General features: G+C 42.1%; 3 protein-coding genes across 5 annotated transcripts in view; 2 read left to right on the forward strand and 1 right to left on the reverse strand.

Moving 5' to 3' along the window:
- Positions 1 to 13,375, reverse strand: part of LOC6504082 — a 25,517-nt gene extending 12,142 nt beyond the window's left edge. The window contains exons 1-2 of one of the 2 annotated variants that reach the window (XM_032455283.2): positions 13,118 to 13,375; positions 3,706 to 4,091 (exon numbers count right to left, since the gene is read on the reverse strand). In XM_032455283.2, the coding sequence (XP_032311174.1) occupies positions 3,706 to 3,792 (87 nt within the window). In that variant the 5' untranslated portion in view covers positions 3,793 to 4,091; positions 13,118 to 13,375. Of the gene's footprint in view, positions 1 to 3,327; positions 3,545 to 3,705; positions 4,092 to 13,117 lie in introns of those variants that run through there. The other variant, XM_044716125.1, reaches the window with a different exon arrangement.
- On the forward strand, positions 8,033 to 8,653 carry LOC6506542 (transcription initiation factor TFIID subunit 12). Of its 2 annotated transcripts, none has more exons than XM_044716126.1 (2): positions 8,033 to 8,312; positions 8,354 to 8,442. In XM_044716126.1, exons 1-2 carry the CDS (start codon positions 8,133 to 8,135, stop codon positions 8,417 to 8,419), a joined length of 246 nt encoding a protein of 81 aa, XP_044572061.1. In that variant the 5' UTR covers positions 8,033 to 8,132; the 3' UTR covers positions 8,420 to 8,442. The 2 variants fall into 2 exon arrangements, with proteins under 2 accessions (XP_044572061.1, XP_001965197.3); XM_001965161.4 differs by having other exon boundaries at positions 8,056 to 8,312; positions 8,371 to 8,653.
- On the forward strand, positions 11,870 to 17,738 carry LOC6506553 (thrombospondin type-1 domain-containing protein 7A). The gene is made up of 2 exons (XM_001965162.2): positions 11,870 to 11,925; positions 17,036 to 17,738. Exons 1-2 carry the CDS (start codon positions 11,870 to 11,872, stop codon positions 17,736 to 17,738), a joined length of 759 nt encoding a protein of 252 aa, XP_001965198.2.
- The last annotated feature ends 237 nt before the right edge of the window (positions 17,739 to 17,975 follow it).

Below are 17,975 nucleotides of genomic sequence, written 5' to 3' on the forward strand. Positions count from 1 at the left end.
CCAGATGTCCTGACAAGTAATAGAGTATATTTCTCAGTGCATCAGCATACGTGCTGTGGCGACCGTGGGGGAAAACTCTGCTCGTTGCCCAAATGTGTAAATCAGCAAAAACGCAAATGCCACAACGCCAAGACAAAGACAGCCCGCGGGGAAGGACGGAGATAAAAAGTGGTGGCACTGGTGGCAGGATAAAGGGGTGCGCCAAGAAATGAAGGAAACTAAAACACAAAAGCAGAAGACGACAAGTAAAACTGAATCTAGACAAAGTGAAAGCGGAAATTAAAATTGCAATACAAAGGAGGGGAACCGACAAAGACAAAGACAGACAGACAGACAGACGGAAGGACGAAAGGACAGACGTTGGTAATGTAAAGATCCTGCATGAGTGTGGGGGAGTGTGTTTCAAAGTGAGTGGTGTCTGTGTGGGCGACAGTGCCTCAGATACATTTGCATATATGCACTTGCCCAGGGCCATGGAAAGACAATGGCCACAGCCCAGGCCCTGCGAGGAACCATTTGAAAATGAATGCGGATTTCTAATGGGTCTTAATTTGATTAAAATGTGTAATGATCCTCCTTAAAAATTAATTCCAATTCCTGTTTGTGCTATTGTTCTGTTACATTAAGTTTTGCATTTCTTTTATAGTCCGACACTCTCAGCTTTTTTGTGGGAAAGCGCACAAGCGAACTCAAAGCTGAAACCAAGATTACTAGAGTCCTTCTCCGGTTTTTTTCCACAAGCACCAGATGGGCCACGCCCCGCATATGGGCCAAGTCCATTTAGCTAATAAATAGCACGCACCATTTGCAACACGAGCTGCAAAAACTTTGATAACGCGCTGCAGCTAATGCCCATTTCACATCTGTTGATGTCCAGAAGCACCCCAGAACACCCATCACACCCACAGATCCACACACATAACCTACACCCACAGAAAAACAGGACAATTACCAGGGCAAGGGGTAAAACTAACAAAGTGCAATGGCAAAGCGCATTAGCCGGCGAACCAACAAGTTGAACTGTAGAATAATTACAATCGAACTGGCAGGGGGCATGGGGCAGGTGGCAGAGGGTCCCGAAGGCCGTGGCAGGATGCAGCCAACTAGCCAACTGTCCATTCAACAGTCGACAGGCAATCCTGCAACCCCAGCACCCTGGCAACGCCTCCTCCTGCAGTTGCACCAAGACACCCCGCAAGCTAAACAAAGGTTCGTTACAGTGTAGCACTGCTGGACAGCACTTCGGACACTGAAAAAGAATTATTTCGACTTTTATATACTTTTAAAAAGAGGTTATACAATATTCTAGTAATAATACAATATTTTAGCCTTTATAATAGCGCCTTCAAAACCCTTCAGATTAAATGCCCTTCTTCTTAAAATTTCTCTCTCTGTCCGATTCAGTAGACAGCAACTTGCAACTGGAGGCAGCAATACAATGGCGGGGGCAGTGCAACACACACGTCCAATATCGAATGGTGCAATGAAGCGGTTCATGTGGGGGGTGGTGTGAGCCACAAAAACCTACTTGGCCAGGAGCAACAATAAAAGAGGAGAAGTGCCTAGAACAACCATCGAATCGCAGCTGCGGTTAAGCAACGGTGATGAAAGCCCTCCGACCCGCAACCTTTGACCTCAACTCCAGATGTGGCAGGAAAGCAATTTGAAACGGACTGACTACATAGTCGAAATCATACGCAGTTTACACAATGAAAGAAGGTTATAGGTTATCTACTAGTATAATATTTTATTAAATTGTTAAATAAAAAAAAGTATGTACGAGTTTAGGACTTGGAATTTAAGATTAATATTAAATCGATATTTAAGGAAAACTGTGATGACAGTCCTAGGGCTATTACCATTTTGTGGGAGCACTCCCATCGAGACTGTTTCGGCATCGACTGTTCGGGCCATTTGCGTAAGTGATAACGAAAACTTGTTATCCGCAAAATCGATAAGATGCTTGCCTAGAACGAGACGGCGGACTTTTATTTGCTCCTTGACGAGGAGTGGGCTCGTGGCTCATAGTGGTCTCAATGGCCGGCGATTACGATGATGGGATTGGATGGCATATAGGGGTAGAAAGTGGGTGTTTAGCTGCTCGGTTTACATTATCAATCAAACTGACTGACAATCGACGGATACCTTGCGACTATATATTGGCAGTGACACAAGACAGAGAATCCTTGGACCTTGAACACGATCCTTTTGTTTGGCCAGCGCTTTTTATTGCGCAACTTTCTGGCCCCAAAAATTTCTGGCCGTTTCTCGTTTTCGTTTGCCCTTCAAACCCGACACACTCACCCACATTCCACCGGCCACCGGATAGACAAATGTTCGCCGCTAAAGTTAAGTACAAGTTTTCAGTTTTTATTGAGGTCCCGTGGCCAAACCCCAAAATGCCAGGCCATCACAGGAGGCAAGCTCAGTGACAGGGTCGACTAAATGTCTACACAAACATGCCATACATTATTCCAAAATTAATGAAGACGTATTGGTGGCTCTTGAGAGTGCGAGTGCTCATTTAATGAAAATTGGTTGTAGTTCCCTCACTCGTACGCACTTTTTCCAGCTGTCTCATGGCAGAAGCTGCAGTGGCCATACCCCAAATTATTATTTTCACTCTTGGCCAAGACAGCGAGCCATTTTTCTTGAACCGAACCGGAAAGTGGTGGGCGGCAAGTCGCTTCTCCGACTCATCACCGCCCGTCACTGCCCCTTTCGTTTTTCGGTTCTTTGGCGCACTTCCCGAAAAATAGTTTACTTGTTTTATTTTCGAGGAAGTATCTAAGCACTGAAGCATTTGTATATTTTTTCTCTCGGTGCAGTGGGCGTGGCTGTGTGCGTGCACTGTAAAAGGAGAACGACTGCCTCGTATAAAAGTGCTTCATTACTTTGCGCAACAGCTCGCGAGAATATAATGAATGGCAATAAACGTGTTTCACATTTTCCTTTTCGCTGCCAGCTCTATTTTCTTTTTTTTTTTAGAGAAACATTTTTCATTTTTCAGCTAGACAACTTTTGTGTATGGTCAAGAGGAGAGAGAGCCATGTTTTAAATGTAAGTGGGCGGTCGCCACGGCCTTTGTTGCCCGCCCTGCACTTAATGCAATCCTTTCAATAATTTCCATCTGCTGTTAATGCAGCAGGCGGTCTGCTCTTAACTAACTTCCTTCGAATGCACGCCGTCCATTTAATCTTGTTACAATAATTCTCAACCGGATGCTGGGCAGTTGCACTGCAAAAAATATCCCCGCCTTCTCCTAATTGAAGGTCATTGCAATCAATTGCTGAGTGCATCTCCTCTAGAAGACCCAGTTCCACTCACCGACTTAAGCTTCTCTTCGCAATTTTCCGACGGATTTAACACGGCAATCGAAATTGAAATTCATTAGAGTTGGCATTTAAATGCTGTCAAATTAGTCCACACTATTTGAAAAGGTCACAGCCAGGAAGCAGCTTGCGGAAACCCGATGAGACACAGAATCCTTTGCAAAGCAAAACTCAATTTGGAATCGTTTGGGGTTTGAAAGCTTAGACAAGCATTCTAAGTTGGTTTCCAATTTTCCCAGAGTTTCTCTCTGAAAATGCCAAACATTTCTGTTTGCAATCTTTCAATTTCATTTAAGTCGTGGTCTTTCGGAAATTATAAGCTAATATTGCTTTTAAAAATATGAAAAACAAGAACATATTTTGAAATACTTACCGTGTTTAGATTTGTGATCTTGTCCAGCTCCACTGCCGTGCTGCCGCGATGGTGGTGGAGGTGGTGCAGATGGTGTGTGGTCAACATGTTGCACTTGTTGCGGTTGCTGCTGCTGCTGTTGGTGTTGCTCTTGGTGTTGTCGCTGCGATGCCAGTTGCTGTTGCTGTTGTCGTTGCTGTATTCGCTGCATTCAATCGAACATGGCTCATGGGTCACGGGGCATGTACTATTTGTCGTCAATATCAATATCGGATTCCAATTCGAAATCGCAATTGAGGCGAGCCATCAAAGCTGAAGCCCAACACACAAATTGGCAATGGCAGCTAGTTGCACTTAGCGTAGCTTATTTCCAATCACATCACGTGAACTGCCGAATGACTGACCACCTGCGGAAGTGAGGCGAGACAAATGGCATAGAGTGAGATTGAGTGGGATTGAAATCAAATTGCATATGCAAAATGGGTCGACACCGGAACGCGTTGACACGCCTTTCCGGCACCTCAGGGAAATCGAAATGCGGCATGCGGATGATGATTGTGGAGCGTCGCCGAGTCGTCGAATTCGTCGGTGTGGCACCACCGATTTCCGGAACGTCACTCCACCAACGTCGCGGGGATTTTAGCTTGCATATTTTTCAAGTGCCATCGAATTTGTTTCGGCTCTCCCCAGTTGTTTTTTCTTTTTTGTATTTTTGTTGCCACGCAGCGCACTCTGATGGCCAACAATCGCACCGGATGCGACAGTTGGGAACCGCTCTTGGCGATTTTGGTGTTAACACTTCATTCGGCTTTGAGTGCTTGGATTGGCTTTCACGTGGCCACAAACTTGTTACCACAAATCCCTCTGCCTCTTAACCCACTGCCCTTTGGCCAAAACAAATAAACACGAAATAGGGGCAGGGATCGAGCAAAATGAAATTAAATTTGTAGCAATTGCAGTATGCAAGATAAGATGCTATCTGGTGTTGTCTTAAGGGGTTGCCTATAAACTAAAAATTAATTCAGATACTCTCGCCGTATTTCTGACCTTTCCTTTCCTCATCTTGTCCATTAAGCCATGAAATTATATTAAAAGGAAAACAACTGACTACAACGGCAGCTGAAAAGTCAGAAAGCCAGCGAGAAAAGCAAAGTAAATAAATACTGGCTAAGGCCCTAGGTAAATTGTTTGCCATAAACGAAAGAAATGCGGAGAAATGAATATGCATCCTGCAGTCTTGCTTGATTTCTGTCAGTCAAGTCGCTCAATTCACCAAAATACACAACAAATGAATAGCTAGCATTTCGCCTTAAGCCAGGGTTTTGAATAAATTTTCCTAGAATTCCATTTGGATCGAATTAATTTTCGTTAATATATTTCTTACGGTTCATTGAATAAGGCATATTTCTTAAAATTCTATAAAATTCAATAATTTTCACAAAAGAGAAAATAAAATAATAAGAATTTTGATTAAATGCAAAATCTCTGGATTATTTAAACAAACTGTATAGAGTTAACTCAAACTTGATGCGATTATTTCAAGCCGGAAATGAAATTAATTTCCTGTTGGTATAATAAATTTCCAGAATTATTTTTAGCGAGCGATGGTGCTTTCTGGCACACAACTTTTGGGGCATTAGCTGAAAGTGAGCCAACCCGAATGTGTTTCAACATTTTGGCCTGAGCTACCGTAAATGCAACTGATAAGAGGTGTTCGTGTGTGTCTGTTGGCTTAGAGCCACATTTTTCCCGGAAGGATCCTCATTGTTTGGCTTCGACCGTGAAAAGACGAGGTGCGTGCTCGGCATGGAAATGCGCCTCATTAAGTCACGGCGCGTTGGAAAATATGCCGCGAAAGGATTAAGCGACGAGATGCTGGCGACAAAATGGCGCGACGACTATTAAAGGATTTCACTTCCTCGACTCTTGCCATTCCCGCCACCATCACCATCACCATCTCCATCCACCATTGCCATTTCCAGTCCTGTTGCTCTCGCTGTTGCTGCCGCCTTACCTCCCGCCAGTTAAGTGTAATTAAAAACTTAAATGGGAAAAGAAATTAAATGCGTTGCTTTTTTCATTTATGAAACATTAAGGCGATTCTGATGCAGATGAAGTTCTGTTTAATTGTCTGTGTGTAGCGCCGAGTGTCTGCCACGATTTAAATCAATTTAACTTTGGCATACGAGGCGTATACTTAATTCAGACACTACCACTGCGTCGTATACGCAATACCGGGTGCGAGGCCAAAGTTCAAAGCCTAAGAATAGGCTCTGCTTGTGTGTCTCTGGAAAGTGCGTAACAAGGAAATGCCATAATCATGTGGAATAAAACAATTCCTAATGGGAGAGTGCTACCGAATGCGAGTGCATGTTCCCCATGCCTAGGACTAAGGCTCTCAGTCTCGACACTCTGCCAGACATGCCAGAAACTCATTAGCTTTATTACACAGACACATGCTCCCTCTGCCCCTCCAACCACAACACAAAAAATACATAAGTAGGCGGAACAGACAGAGGTAACCGCAGGCCCAGGCATTTGTATTAACTATTCATGTCGGGGCACATTCACATACTTTCGTCCTCATTCACTTTCCCATTCGCCCACACTTTCACTCGGCGGCGCAAAAGACATTTGAATAATTTTGACAAATGTGTGATTAATTCAAACATTTTGGCAACTTAGGCTGTCATTTTTATGTGAATGCGACAGCAAATTAGCAGTTCATAAACATTGTTAATGTCATGATATGTGAAATACAAACACGCAGAGAGATACATTAAAGAGAACTTTCCCCAAAAGGGAATTTAATGGCATAAGTTTGCAAAAATTGCTATGACAATTTTTACGATGAATTATACACTTGATTTGAGGACTTTAGAATATATTTTACGTTTAATATTAATTCTAATACACCTAAGCTCTCAACCAATCCAAACAGTCTAAACGCCGTCATCATTTCTGAGCGAAGAAAATTCTTTTCAAGCTCTGGGAATAACTTTGCCTGATTGGGGCTTGGGCGATTAAAGACACTGACAAAGTGAAATTTATGGTACTTGAGCCACTTAAAGAAAAACGGCGAGCGCTTTTTGCCAACGCAGAGCAAAATATGAAACAAAAATCAGGCAGAGGAGGCCAACAATGAGCGAGCCAGAAAAGTGCACATAGCAAATAACGGCGACGAAATAAAAGAGTCGCATGCCGGAAACGGCAAACGACAGAGTGGATGGGAATGAGTGGGATGTGAAAGGGAATGGGGGCTGAGTGTGGGACAGGGATCCTAATGCCAATGCCAACACCGGATGCGGATGTGTGACACATGGCCAAAAGGCGACCTCCCCCCGCTGACTAGCAGCATACGCACAATGTCATTGTCGCTCGCTTTAAGTAGCCGACTTTATTAAGCCGAGGACACCCAGGAGCACCTCGAAAGTGTGCAAAACACAGTAAAAATAAATGTCATAGAATTTTGGAATGAAAAAATTGTCTGTAATGAGATGAAATGGTAGAAAATGGACTTTGAATTAATTAAAGTTTTAGCAACGAATAGCTACTAAATCTTAAGCAGCTCCTTAACTTTTAAATAATATATTTCAAATAATTAGTTTCAAGAGAACTACAATTCCACACTCCTGGGACTCTAATAACTCTTAATATTATCTAAAGTTGAGCCTGTTCCCCAACTCTCACAAAAGCAGTAAATATTACGGCGGTCCGTTTAGGGCTTATTCCCACTGTGCCTTGGCAGTAAGTGAAAAGAACAAACGGCATAATAGGCCGGCAGGACACCTGGGCACGTGTTGTGGCCTTGCCCCGACCAACCTGGCATAAAATTAAGCGTCGGCGACGCCGTTGTCGCCTGGCCGCGTCTTGGGCTTAGGCTAAGGTCGTTTATGGCATGGCCGCAATTTGTTGCTTTTTGATATTTATTTAGAGGCAGCGCATGTGAAATGAAAAGCGCTGAGCGCTGAACGCTGAACGCCGAACGGAGCAGGACATAAATCAAAAGCGCAAGACCGAGCACAAGTAGCAGTAGGAAAAGTAGTAATGGCGGAGGAAGGCTGTCCCTGAGGACGAGGGAAAAGCCGCAGCGGAAAAGGGCTGGAAAGGGGAAATGCGGCGGCAAACAATGGCAAGCGTTCAGGTGCAGAGAGCGCGACTTAAACTGGTTATTTATGGCGGAGCCCTGGGCAAGAAGAGTTCAGTCTGGCTCTCGCAGCTGGGTTTCTGCAAATCAAATTGAAAACGACGAGAATGGGTTACATTTATATTCAATAAAGATTATGAAATTGCTCTTTAAGTCGCATTTAATTCTTCTGTCGTAAAACCCTGGAAAGTAGGCCATGGTTTTTATTCGTTCGCTTTATAGTTTCCAATTAGTTCTAGCCGTTTATACATAAAAGTCTAGCACTACTAATACAGAGGAGTTAATTTATTTGAGCATCGAAATGAACCAAGACCCTTGGTCCTCGTCCCTCGCCGATGACAGCGACAAGTCGTCCTGTAAGTCAAGCCCCTTCTCCAACAGATCATCGGATAGCTCCAACGAGTCCAGCACCGAGAGTTCCTTCGACAAGGAGCTGTCCAGTGACAAGGAGGATAGTCTCTCGGGACTTGGCAGCTACGAAGTGAGTAAGGTGTTGATAATTAAGTCAAATTAATTGGACAGACTTTTCCTTGTTGCAGATTATCACCAAGTCCAACCTACATGCGTTTGTGCAGAAAATCGACTTAAGTGCTTCGATGGATGATCAGGCCTACGATATGATGGGCAAGATAGCGGATGCCTTCGTTAACGACGTCGCACTAAGGATTGTGAAGTTAGCCAAGTACCGGAAGGAACGATTAGGCCTTTTGGACTTGAAGTTTATTTTTAAGCGCGAGTATAATATGGAGTTTGGCGGCGATACTATCTTAACAGAATAATTTATAGACAGCAGATGAAATATTAAACTTGAATTTTAACAAAGTCATCAATCTTTTAATCGGTTTTCATTCACAGAAGACCTTCAAGCGAGAAAGTTTTTAAATAAACACTGATTATTTACTTTACAAATAAGAGAAAAACCTTGTCACCTGCATCCACAGTTATTGTTCATAAAGGGCGAAGGTGAACGATTGCGAACCGGATCATGATTAAGCAATTAATAAATTCAATAGCCGCTGTCAAGGCCTCGGCGCCCATTCAATAGCCCCTAGAAAACGGTCCTCATGGTCTAGGCCACACTTACATTCGCTCTTGACTCTCGCCTTTCAGCCGGGAATTACTCAACATAAAGTTAAAGTGCCATAAAAATGCCAGGGCACATAATGCCACACTCGCATACATGCTCCCCCGCTTACACACATGAACAGGCAACTGGGTTTCTTTTCAGGTCCGATGCTTCGAAGAAAAAAACAGAAAACGGAGGAAACTCAGGCTTAAATTTCGAGCAAGATTTTGTACATATTTTTCTGCTGCTGCATAAGGAGTAAGGAATATTTTTTCTGGCCATGGCTAAAGGCCATTGTGGGCCCCAAATAAAGAATAATTTCATACCTTTTTCTGGCTTTTAAATAAATGTGTATTTAAAGCAGCAGCAGATAATCTGGATATATTCAAGTATTTCTTTCTATTTTTGAACAAATAAAACACATTTTAAATGTACTATTTATTCCTATTATGTACAAATGGAATAATTTAAAACATAAATCTTTGTCATTGTCAGAACTTAAATAAAAACAGAAAATAAAATGGCTTTAGTTATCGGATGGACCAATAGACGTTTAATTCCATGGAAAAATAGTGCAATTAAAAATATATAATGTTCAACAGTTTCATTTCTGCTTTAAGAGAAATGAAAGTATAAGATTAAATCTTCTGCAATGATTGTATTTAACAATAACCTGCATCCAAAAATAGAAAATCTTTAGCTCTTAGGCATCCGATGCCGCCAACGTTTGTAATCATGAGGCAGGAGCCACACTTGGGGGCGCATTTAAACTGAATTCATATTGGATCAGCAAGTGCCCCTGGATAGGCGGTTGGGTGTGTGTGTTACCAATATAACCGCAGAGAGCCGGAAATTCGTTTGCAGTATGTCTTGGCACGCACGCGGGTAGATTCGAGTCGTCGAGGATTCTGGGGGAGCCGAAATTATAATGAATTTGTCGTGCATACATTTCAAATGCGTGACTCGGCACGCACTCACACACTGTCACAGTTACAGGAGCAGACACAGACACAGACACAGGGCAACTGCCACGCCCACTCCATTTGGAAGCCTGATTTGGCTTAGTTCCGACGATGGATCCAAGGAGATAAGCAGTTAAGTGACTTTGTCCTGACTTTGATTAAGACGCATAATGGATATTTAAGGACTGCAGCTAACCGGAGCAGATTTTGCAGCTTAAAAGTTTAGAGCACAAAATCTTTTTTAATTAAATTCAAGTGTTGTGCGACCTTTTCTGCATGTCAAACGCGGCCAAAGGAAACTTTCTCCTTTCTCATCCTTTGAGCGAGTCATTTTCAAAGAAATTCACAAGTTATTCATGGCAACTGGGGGCTGGGGCCAAACTTGCGTTGAGTGATATGTTGCCAAAGAGTTGGTTGTCGCTGGGGCTGGCCAAAAGTATTCCTTGTGCCAAGGTCAATGAGTAACTGCAATCCGAAGCCAAACTTGAGGCTGTCGAGAAATCCAAGAACGGGTGTTTTTTTTCGGTTTTTGCCAAAAAAGAGAGCAATCAATGCCAGTTGATTACCATTTGTGGAGTTGCCAAACTCACTTCCCGATGAATCAAGTTAATGAACTAAGTGAATTGGAAAAGTTTTCAACTTTTAGAGTCGAGCTTAAGCAAAATTGAGGATATGGGTTCCCAGCTCAAAGAAAATACTGAAGTTGCGCCCGAAATGGGTTTTACTTAAAATTTAATTCGGATAAAAGTTCAACAAGTTCTTAGCTTTGATCAAACAATAATATCTTGCTTAAAATAATGCTTCCTCTATTGACAGTCATTGCATAATTAAACTCTCGTCCTTCATTCTTTGATGAACTTGTTACGGAAACTTCGTCTTCAGAGACTTTAATGTCCGGGTGCCATTTACGACTTAACCATCAGCTTTTGATTCGCAACATAAAAGGGGCGCTTAAGCCAACATGTTTTAGCACTTTTCATAAGTTTGTCACGTCCCATTGACTCCGCCACACCTTTGATTCCTTCCACATCCTTCGAGTATTTAGTTTAATGCATCGTCATAAATTTAATGTATGCACAAATGATACTTTAAACCAAAATCCAGCGCATTCCAGCCAGCTCAATAGTGACCAATCCGTGGATTTTCCTTCCTTTTTTTTGTGGAAATTGTCTTCAAATCTGTTTTTATAGCCTCGATGGGAAAGTCATCTTAATGCCCAGTAAGGAGCTGAGGGTAAGCCCCAGAAGCAAAGCCTTCGGTCGTAAAAAAATGTTTTGCCAATTTATTTATTCCCCTGATGAGCCAGCTCATTAAACTTAAGTCTAACATGAATAAAATTATGATAAATATAAAATTAATGGGACATACGCCGCGAGATAAATGTGATTTGGAAATTTATTAAATCTAATTGCACTGCAATGTGCAATTGTGGCAAATTGTCGTCTGTCACGGAAATTGAAGTGTTTGCGTAGAAAATCAGGGACGGCGAGGAAACGAATGCGACTCCTTGGCAGTAACCCCATTACGGTTAAGTGCCATTGCAGACGGGGCCAAGAAAAATTACCTGTACGAGGTTGGGGTTTGGCGGTACAGGTAATGTACCATGAAATATATATAAACAAACTTTAGGTCTTCTATGTATATTTATTTCCAGCCCGAAGGCAGCAAAGCATATTGGTATTCTTGGCACGGAATTTATGTTAGGATGCTAAGAATGTGTGATTAATATTTAAGAAAATTATTGTAACATAAAGGACATTTTGAAGAAGAGTATATATTTTTGGAAACTTGCGGCCTACCTTGCCAAAATTGAAGACACTTTTTATGGTTTCCCACCCATGGTAGTTCACGGCTTGTGTTTGCATTTGCATTTCATTAAAACACAGGCAGGTAAACAAGTTGCCGCCCATGGCACTCACTCACTCAACCCGTACTCACGAGCCGCGACTACGGCGGATGGGTGATGACTACGGCGCTAGGTGGAGGAGTACGCTGTTGTTTCAGCTGACGATGCCTGGGCTGGCATTGAGTGCCAAACGACAGACGGCCAGCCTCAAAGTGCCGTGGTAAAAGCAGAAAGTGAAAGCCAGGCAACGGCAGTAGGCGTTTGCAGAACCACTGCAATTGCACGTGAGTGGATTTCAAGGCGCCCACTGATTGCGATGAGATGCAATGCCACAAGAACGTGACACGCCCCGGGCATTACAATAAGTATACGCCCGGTGTGTTTCAATTAGTTTGCGTTACGGCCGAATAAACACGTTAAAAGTGCGTGTAAACAAACGCAGACAAGAGCGGCTAAAGGAAGGCATAAAAATACCAAAGATAATGACGCCATGTCCATGGGCAAACAATAAAAGCGTCAGCCAAATTAGGCGGCCATATCAGACGGACCTGACCACGTTATTCGCGGCCGGGAAACAAACAAACTGTCACTTGTCAGTGGCGACCCATGCTTTTCCCAAGGGGCCAACGGACAACGGCCAGGAGGGCACCTGGCATCTGGTCAGATAATTTTCTTTGTTTTCGACGTAAATGTTTTCATTTTTTTCGGACGGCGGACGCTTGTCAGCTATTTTTCCGCTTATTTTATCACGTTTTGCGCGCCATCTCCCACTCCAGAGTGCTGGGTATGAGGCCGTTTTATATTTTATATCCACTGTTTACTTTTCACGCACGTTGGTGAGTTCTGGTACTCAGACAGGTAGCAATATGCAAATCAAACAGAATTTCCAGGGGGGAAACGGCGTTGACAAACGCGGCAAAATACGACCCGGAACGGGAAAATCTATCGGCATGGCATTCACGTGCATCCCAAGAACCCCGGGGAAATTCGAGAAGTAACAGACATAACTTTCCTAATGCAATCCGCTCTGAATTCCGGCTTATGACAACTCGAATGTCGAACAACGTGTCTGTCTTTCTGGCTTTTGGTAAAATTTAAATTCGTTATTCTCCTGATAGGATTTGAATTTATTTAATTTGCATTTATGTAGGTATCTTGGCCTCTCTTTTGAAATTTTAATGCCATTTGTATTTTATTAAATTATTTTTATTCAATAAACTTGAATTTAAATTTAGTTTCTATTTAACTTATCGGAAAATACTATTTTCTTTCATATTATAATTCAAACCCATTTGAAACTAGAGTTTCACTTTTACTTTCTTTAAATCTTTAAAAAACTAAAAATAGATTTTTTTTTCAATTTCAAAATATAAATGTTTTTTTTTTAAATATATTTTTTTTATCCCTCTTACATTGAAGTTCCTTCCTAGGTGGAATTCTGTTCACATACTGATCGAACCGCACCGATTGACCAGTTTAATTATTGACACATTATCTCTTGCTCGGCTCACACGCGATAACCGCAGCACTGACCACTGACCATTTTTATTGACTCAAAGCTGGTCGCATCGCGTATACGCCGTGTATGGCTCGAATCGAAAGACCGAAAGAAACTCGTCTGACATGCGCGCCTTTTTAAGGCCGTGTGTTCTCGCCTCGACGTCTGTTGGGGGACTAAAAATCAGAATACTTGCCACTGCCACAGGCAGTTGAACGCTGCCACGGACAATGGTGAAATCGTAGATTATTTCGATTATAAGTTAAATTATTAACATTTTCAAATTGCATGCACCATTTTAAATATTATTCATACTCTCCGCAGAAAAATCATAAACGACTGTAACATTTATTTATTTTATAGAGAGAAATAAATAAACTGTGAAAACAATTTTAAAAAGTTTTTAAAAAATATAACCATCAAACATTTTTTACTCTTTTTTTTATTTGAAAAAAGAGTCATTAATTTGTAATAAGATCGATATAGCTTGAAAGCTCACACCCTAGACATTTGTGAGGAAAAACTATGATTTATCCCACTGTGCTGCTGGAGCAAGTGCTTGTAAGAGGCTGTGGCTGTTAGCCAACATCAACTCTAACATACGCTCAACAGCAACAGCTGCTCTGTAGCAGGATTGAGCCTTCTCTTGGCCATTCATTCATAATTGTTTTGAGTGAAATGTTGTGTTCAGGCTTGTTTACATCTTCTATAGAGGCCATCACCGAGAAAAATATTTTAAATAAAATTAAATAAAATTAGAAATATAAAGAAAATGCTTAAAAATAGCTTTTAAAAAGACTTCCTAAACGATTTCAAACCATTATAGACATAGATTGCCAAAAACTTTGCTGTGTTTGAGATTGTTTTGTTGGCCCGGCTGAAAATCAATTTGGTTAAGCCGAATGCGGCACTGGGGAGCAACTGAGTAGCGTCATTCCTGCCACGTGCCTCGCAAATGTTAATGAGCCTGCGTGCCATAGCCTTTATTTTTATTATTCCCCACTACCGTTTTCTATGAATACATAGCCATACGGATTTATATATGCAAAAAAGGGAATTGTTGACCTTTCCCTCGCTGTCAATGCTGGCCAGAAAAGCATAACAAACAAATGCGCGTGAAATGTCAAAATCACTGCCAGACAGGGCAGCGGGGTAAAAATGAAAAACAAACTGGGGGAAACAGGGAAAATGGGAAAACAGGAAGAGGAAACTGGGAAAGAAAGATGACGACGCATAAGCGAAAAACAAGCAGAATGCTAAAGGCGAGGCAATCAAGAAAAATTTCTCCAACAAATGGCATGGCAAATACAAATACGCCAGCAACAACCATGGCCCATTCAAGTGGTTGCATGTGTGGAAATAAAGGGAAGGGTCCTGGGGCAGGAGCTCCACTTGATGATGAGGTAGCACATAAACACACAAACACACACACACACACACACACAGCAGCCTTAACAAGGCTCAAGTGAATTATAAAAAATAAATGCTACAATCCAACGGCATTGGACTCTTTGATACCCGATATGCCAAGATTTTCACCATAAAACTGAAAGAAATACAAATTATCTCTAAATGGCTTAGTATACTATTTCAGAAATGAAAAATTCGGATATGTTTTCCTACCAAAAGCCACTCCAGGATATAGGTTTAAGCTTACTGAATTGGATAACTGCACTTACAAAGTGAATAAAAAAGTTATTGATAGAATGCACACGCCGTTTAAGCTGCGAGTACACTATTCTTGGACAAAGTCCAGTCGCGTGGATGGGTTTTTTTCTTTAAACTTCAGCTTCCGACGGTCCTTGGTCGAGTCTGTGTGGGCAACAGCAGAATGTTCTACATGGCTTTTTATTTTATTTCATTTTTTGCCGCAATTGCCAGGAGGGCAACTTAAAACCGCTAGTAACATAGCTTGTGTGCGTTGCGGTTCCTGGCTGCTTGTTTAGTCTTCGTTTTATCGTGTGGCCACAGTTTGTGTGCTGACAATGTTTTAGCATAACGCCAAGAGCTATGCACGTATATCCTGCCGAAGCTGGCTGCCGAACGCTTTAAGGATTAGAGCAACAAGCTCGGAATTAGCTGAAAGTGTTACACACTCCCCCGCTGTGCTACATGTGGCATGTGACTTTAAGCAGCCGCAATATGCCAAATTGTCATCACATAGTTAGCCAAAAACTTGGGAGGTAAATTAAACTTGAAAGTTGAAAAAAATGCAGGTTCTGCGGTTTTCAAACTAACTTTTCATTCTCCTCGAAAGGCAACTTTTTAATTAGTTGAAGTTTATCCGGCAAGTTCCAAAAGCAACACTGCGTATGTGGAATATTTTCAGATTGAAAATCGCATTGTGTGCAGTAATCCATACGAAATCAATTTAAAGGGTGAAGCAAAAAAGTCAAACTGATAAAGTATTTCTGTCTGATGTACTTTCATGCAATAACAATGGAGTAAAACTAAGGCGGCTCAAAGGCTGTCACAAACAAATTATTTTTGCCTTTGGAGCTCATCATTAAAAGGGAATCAACTTACGCAACAGTGCATAACAATGCAGCTGCAGAGGACTTTCTGTTTTATTTAAATAAATAAGCTTGGCTTTGGATTTTGTCGTAAGTCCAAATTAATTGTATGCAATTCGGAAGTTAAAGCCCCCAGATTCAAAGTGCTTTGCGTTGGGTGTTGAGGGTCTGCCGATGACTTTCGGGGGAAATACAAATTTCGTATTAAAGCTGTAAATTCGAAATTGTAAAAGCAATGCAGGCGACACAAAAATACGCTCCACTGCGTTGCTTCCCCAAATCCTCGCCCATTTGAGGGTCCTTTTTTCGTGCAGAAAGCACTAATGAGCATTTAAGCTTGCGGCTTGGGCTGGTTGCCACGATTTGCTGCTGCATTTGCATAAATTGAAATTTTTGAAATGGCAAGCAAGAAAATAAAGTTGCGCTTTTAATTTAATTGATTTGCATTTTAAATGATATTCGAATAGAGCAGCGGTAATTTTTTTGGTCCCTTTATGTTTGGTTAAATAGCTATTCAAAACACACATCATATGGGTTTTTTGTTGGCCAGGCAATTTAATTTCAATCTATAGAACAAGAGTTTTTCTTTTGATTTTTCGATTAGTTTTTCATTGATTTATGGGCAGTGTTTTTATTGAATTCGAGCCTGACGTGTCCCCAATGAAAATGAAATGCACACTTTCGGCGCACTTTAATCTGGCTCTGGCCAAATGTTTCAGTTCCCTCCGATGCCAATTTTCGTGTCGTTTTTATTTTGGTATCTCATTCTGGGCCATTTAATGCGTATACGCAGTGTGTGCCAAGGGGCGAGAAATTCCTGACTGCTTAGGAGGCTGGCAGCGGCGGAAGCGCCAAACCAAACATAAAAACAAACAGCACACTTAATCGTGGATAAATATTTATATTCGTGTGTTGGCATAGTTTTATGTCTCTATTGAAGCGTCGGCCGGGCAAATAAAAATAATCAGCAAGTCAATATCCCGATGGGCAGCGGAAGAAATGCTTAAATCTTCTGCCTGTCCATTTTCCTTCACTTCATTATCGTGTTTTATTTTTATTCCTGCCCCGCTGATGATGATGAAGTGGTTGGTTAGGTGGAATTAATCTCATGAATGATACTTTGATTGCTAAATAATTGAAAAGCGTTTGGTTAATATTCCATCTCTTCCCCGCCTCACACATGGTAAGCAATTTGGCCAAAATTGATGGCGACACGTGCAGAAATCGAATTATGTTAAAATAATTTACTCGATTATTTCTGCCTCGCCGTCAATTTTGAGCTTATTGAAATATTTAGCATAATATTGGACATTTTCCAGCTTTGGCATCGGAATCACCATGCGAACACGTACCTTTGTTGGGGTCCACCTCGGTCGGAAGCGCTGCCCCCACATCACAGTGGTGGAGAAGACCAAGTGCATGCGGCCGGACTGCACGTACGAGCAGGTGGAGCTCCCCGATCCGATGTGCCCCACTACCCAGTGGAGCGATTGGAGTCCATGCACCTCCACTTGCGGCAAAGGCGTGACCATTCGCACCCGCTTGTTGCTGCTGGAAAATGGCCCCGAGAAGGAGAACTGTACTCGTCGCATGGAACTGCACCAGCAGAAGGAGTGTATCAATCCCACCGACTGCCACATTAACGCAGAGCAGGCCAAGGAGGTCTGTGTCCAGTCTCCGGACACGGGTCCATGCCGTGGAAACTATATGCGATACGCCTACAATCCTCAGTGCCAAAGCTGTGACGCTTTCAACTATGGTGGCTGTCGGGGCAACCGGAACAACTTCCTCACCGAGAACGACTGCCTGCACACCTACAACTCCATCAGGGGAGCTAAGGTCTCTGGATATCTCAAGGAGTGTGTCCTGTCCGAGTGGTCGGGCTGGTCCGCCTGCAGTGTCTCCTGTGGCGCTGGCTTCGCCGAGAGCCGACGACAGGTCATCAGCGAGGCCCAGAACCGAGGACGTCTTTGTTCCAAGAAGCTGGTCAAGCATCGTCCCTCCACAATGCCATCCTGCTAGGCAGGACTAAAACGCTTCTAATTTCAAATTAAATCTAATTTTTAGAAGCTTCTCCTTAAAGAAATTTTCTTAATTATCTTATATTCAAGCAAAAATGTAATTTTAAATGTTTTTAATAAATTAGTAATAGAAAAATGTTAATTAATGACCTTATTTGTTTGAATAGAATTGCAAAAAAACCTTTTTTTAAATTAAGTGCAGTTTTCCACATAAATATCCAGAAAACTATTTGATTTT

This window comes from Drosophila ananassae, chromosome 3R (genome assembly GCF_017639315.1).
Source record: "Drosophila ananassae strain 14024-0371.13 chromosome 3R, ASM1763931v2, whole genome shotgun sequence".
In the NCBI taxonomy this organism is placed as follows: domain Eukaryota; kingdom Metazoa; phylum Arthropoda; class Insecta; order Diptera; family Drosophilidae; genus Drosophila; species Drosophila ananassae.

What these genes read in the sequence shown, in the direction of transcription:
- LOC6506553 (XM_001965162.2), top strand. Translation starts at nt 11,870, where the DNA reads ATGCCTGGGCTGGCATTGAGTGCCAAACGACAGACGGCCAGCCTCAAA. An exon ending in GCCAGCCTCAAAGTGCCGTG is followed by an intron (nt 11,926 to 17,035) that starts GTAAAAGCAGAA and finishes GACATTTTCCAG; the next exon opens with CTTTGGCATCGGAATCACCA.
- LOC6506542 (XM_001965161.4), top strand. Translation starts at nt 8,133, where the DNA reads ATGAACCAAGACCCTTGGTCCTCGTCCCTCGCCGATGACAGCGACAAG. An exon ending in CGGGACTTGGCAGCTACGAA is followed by an intron (nt 8,313 to 8,370) that starts GTGAGTAAGGTG and finishes TCCTTGTTGCAG; the next exon opens with ATTATCACCAAGTCCAACCT.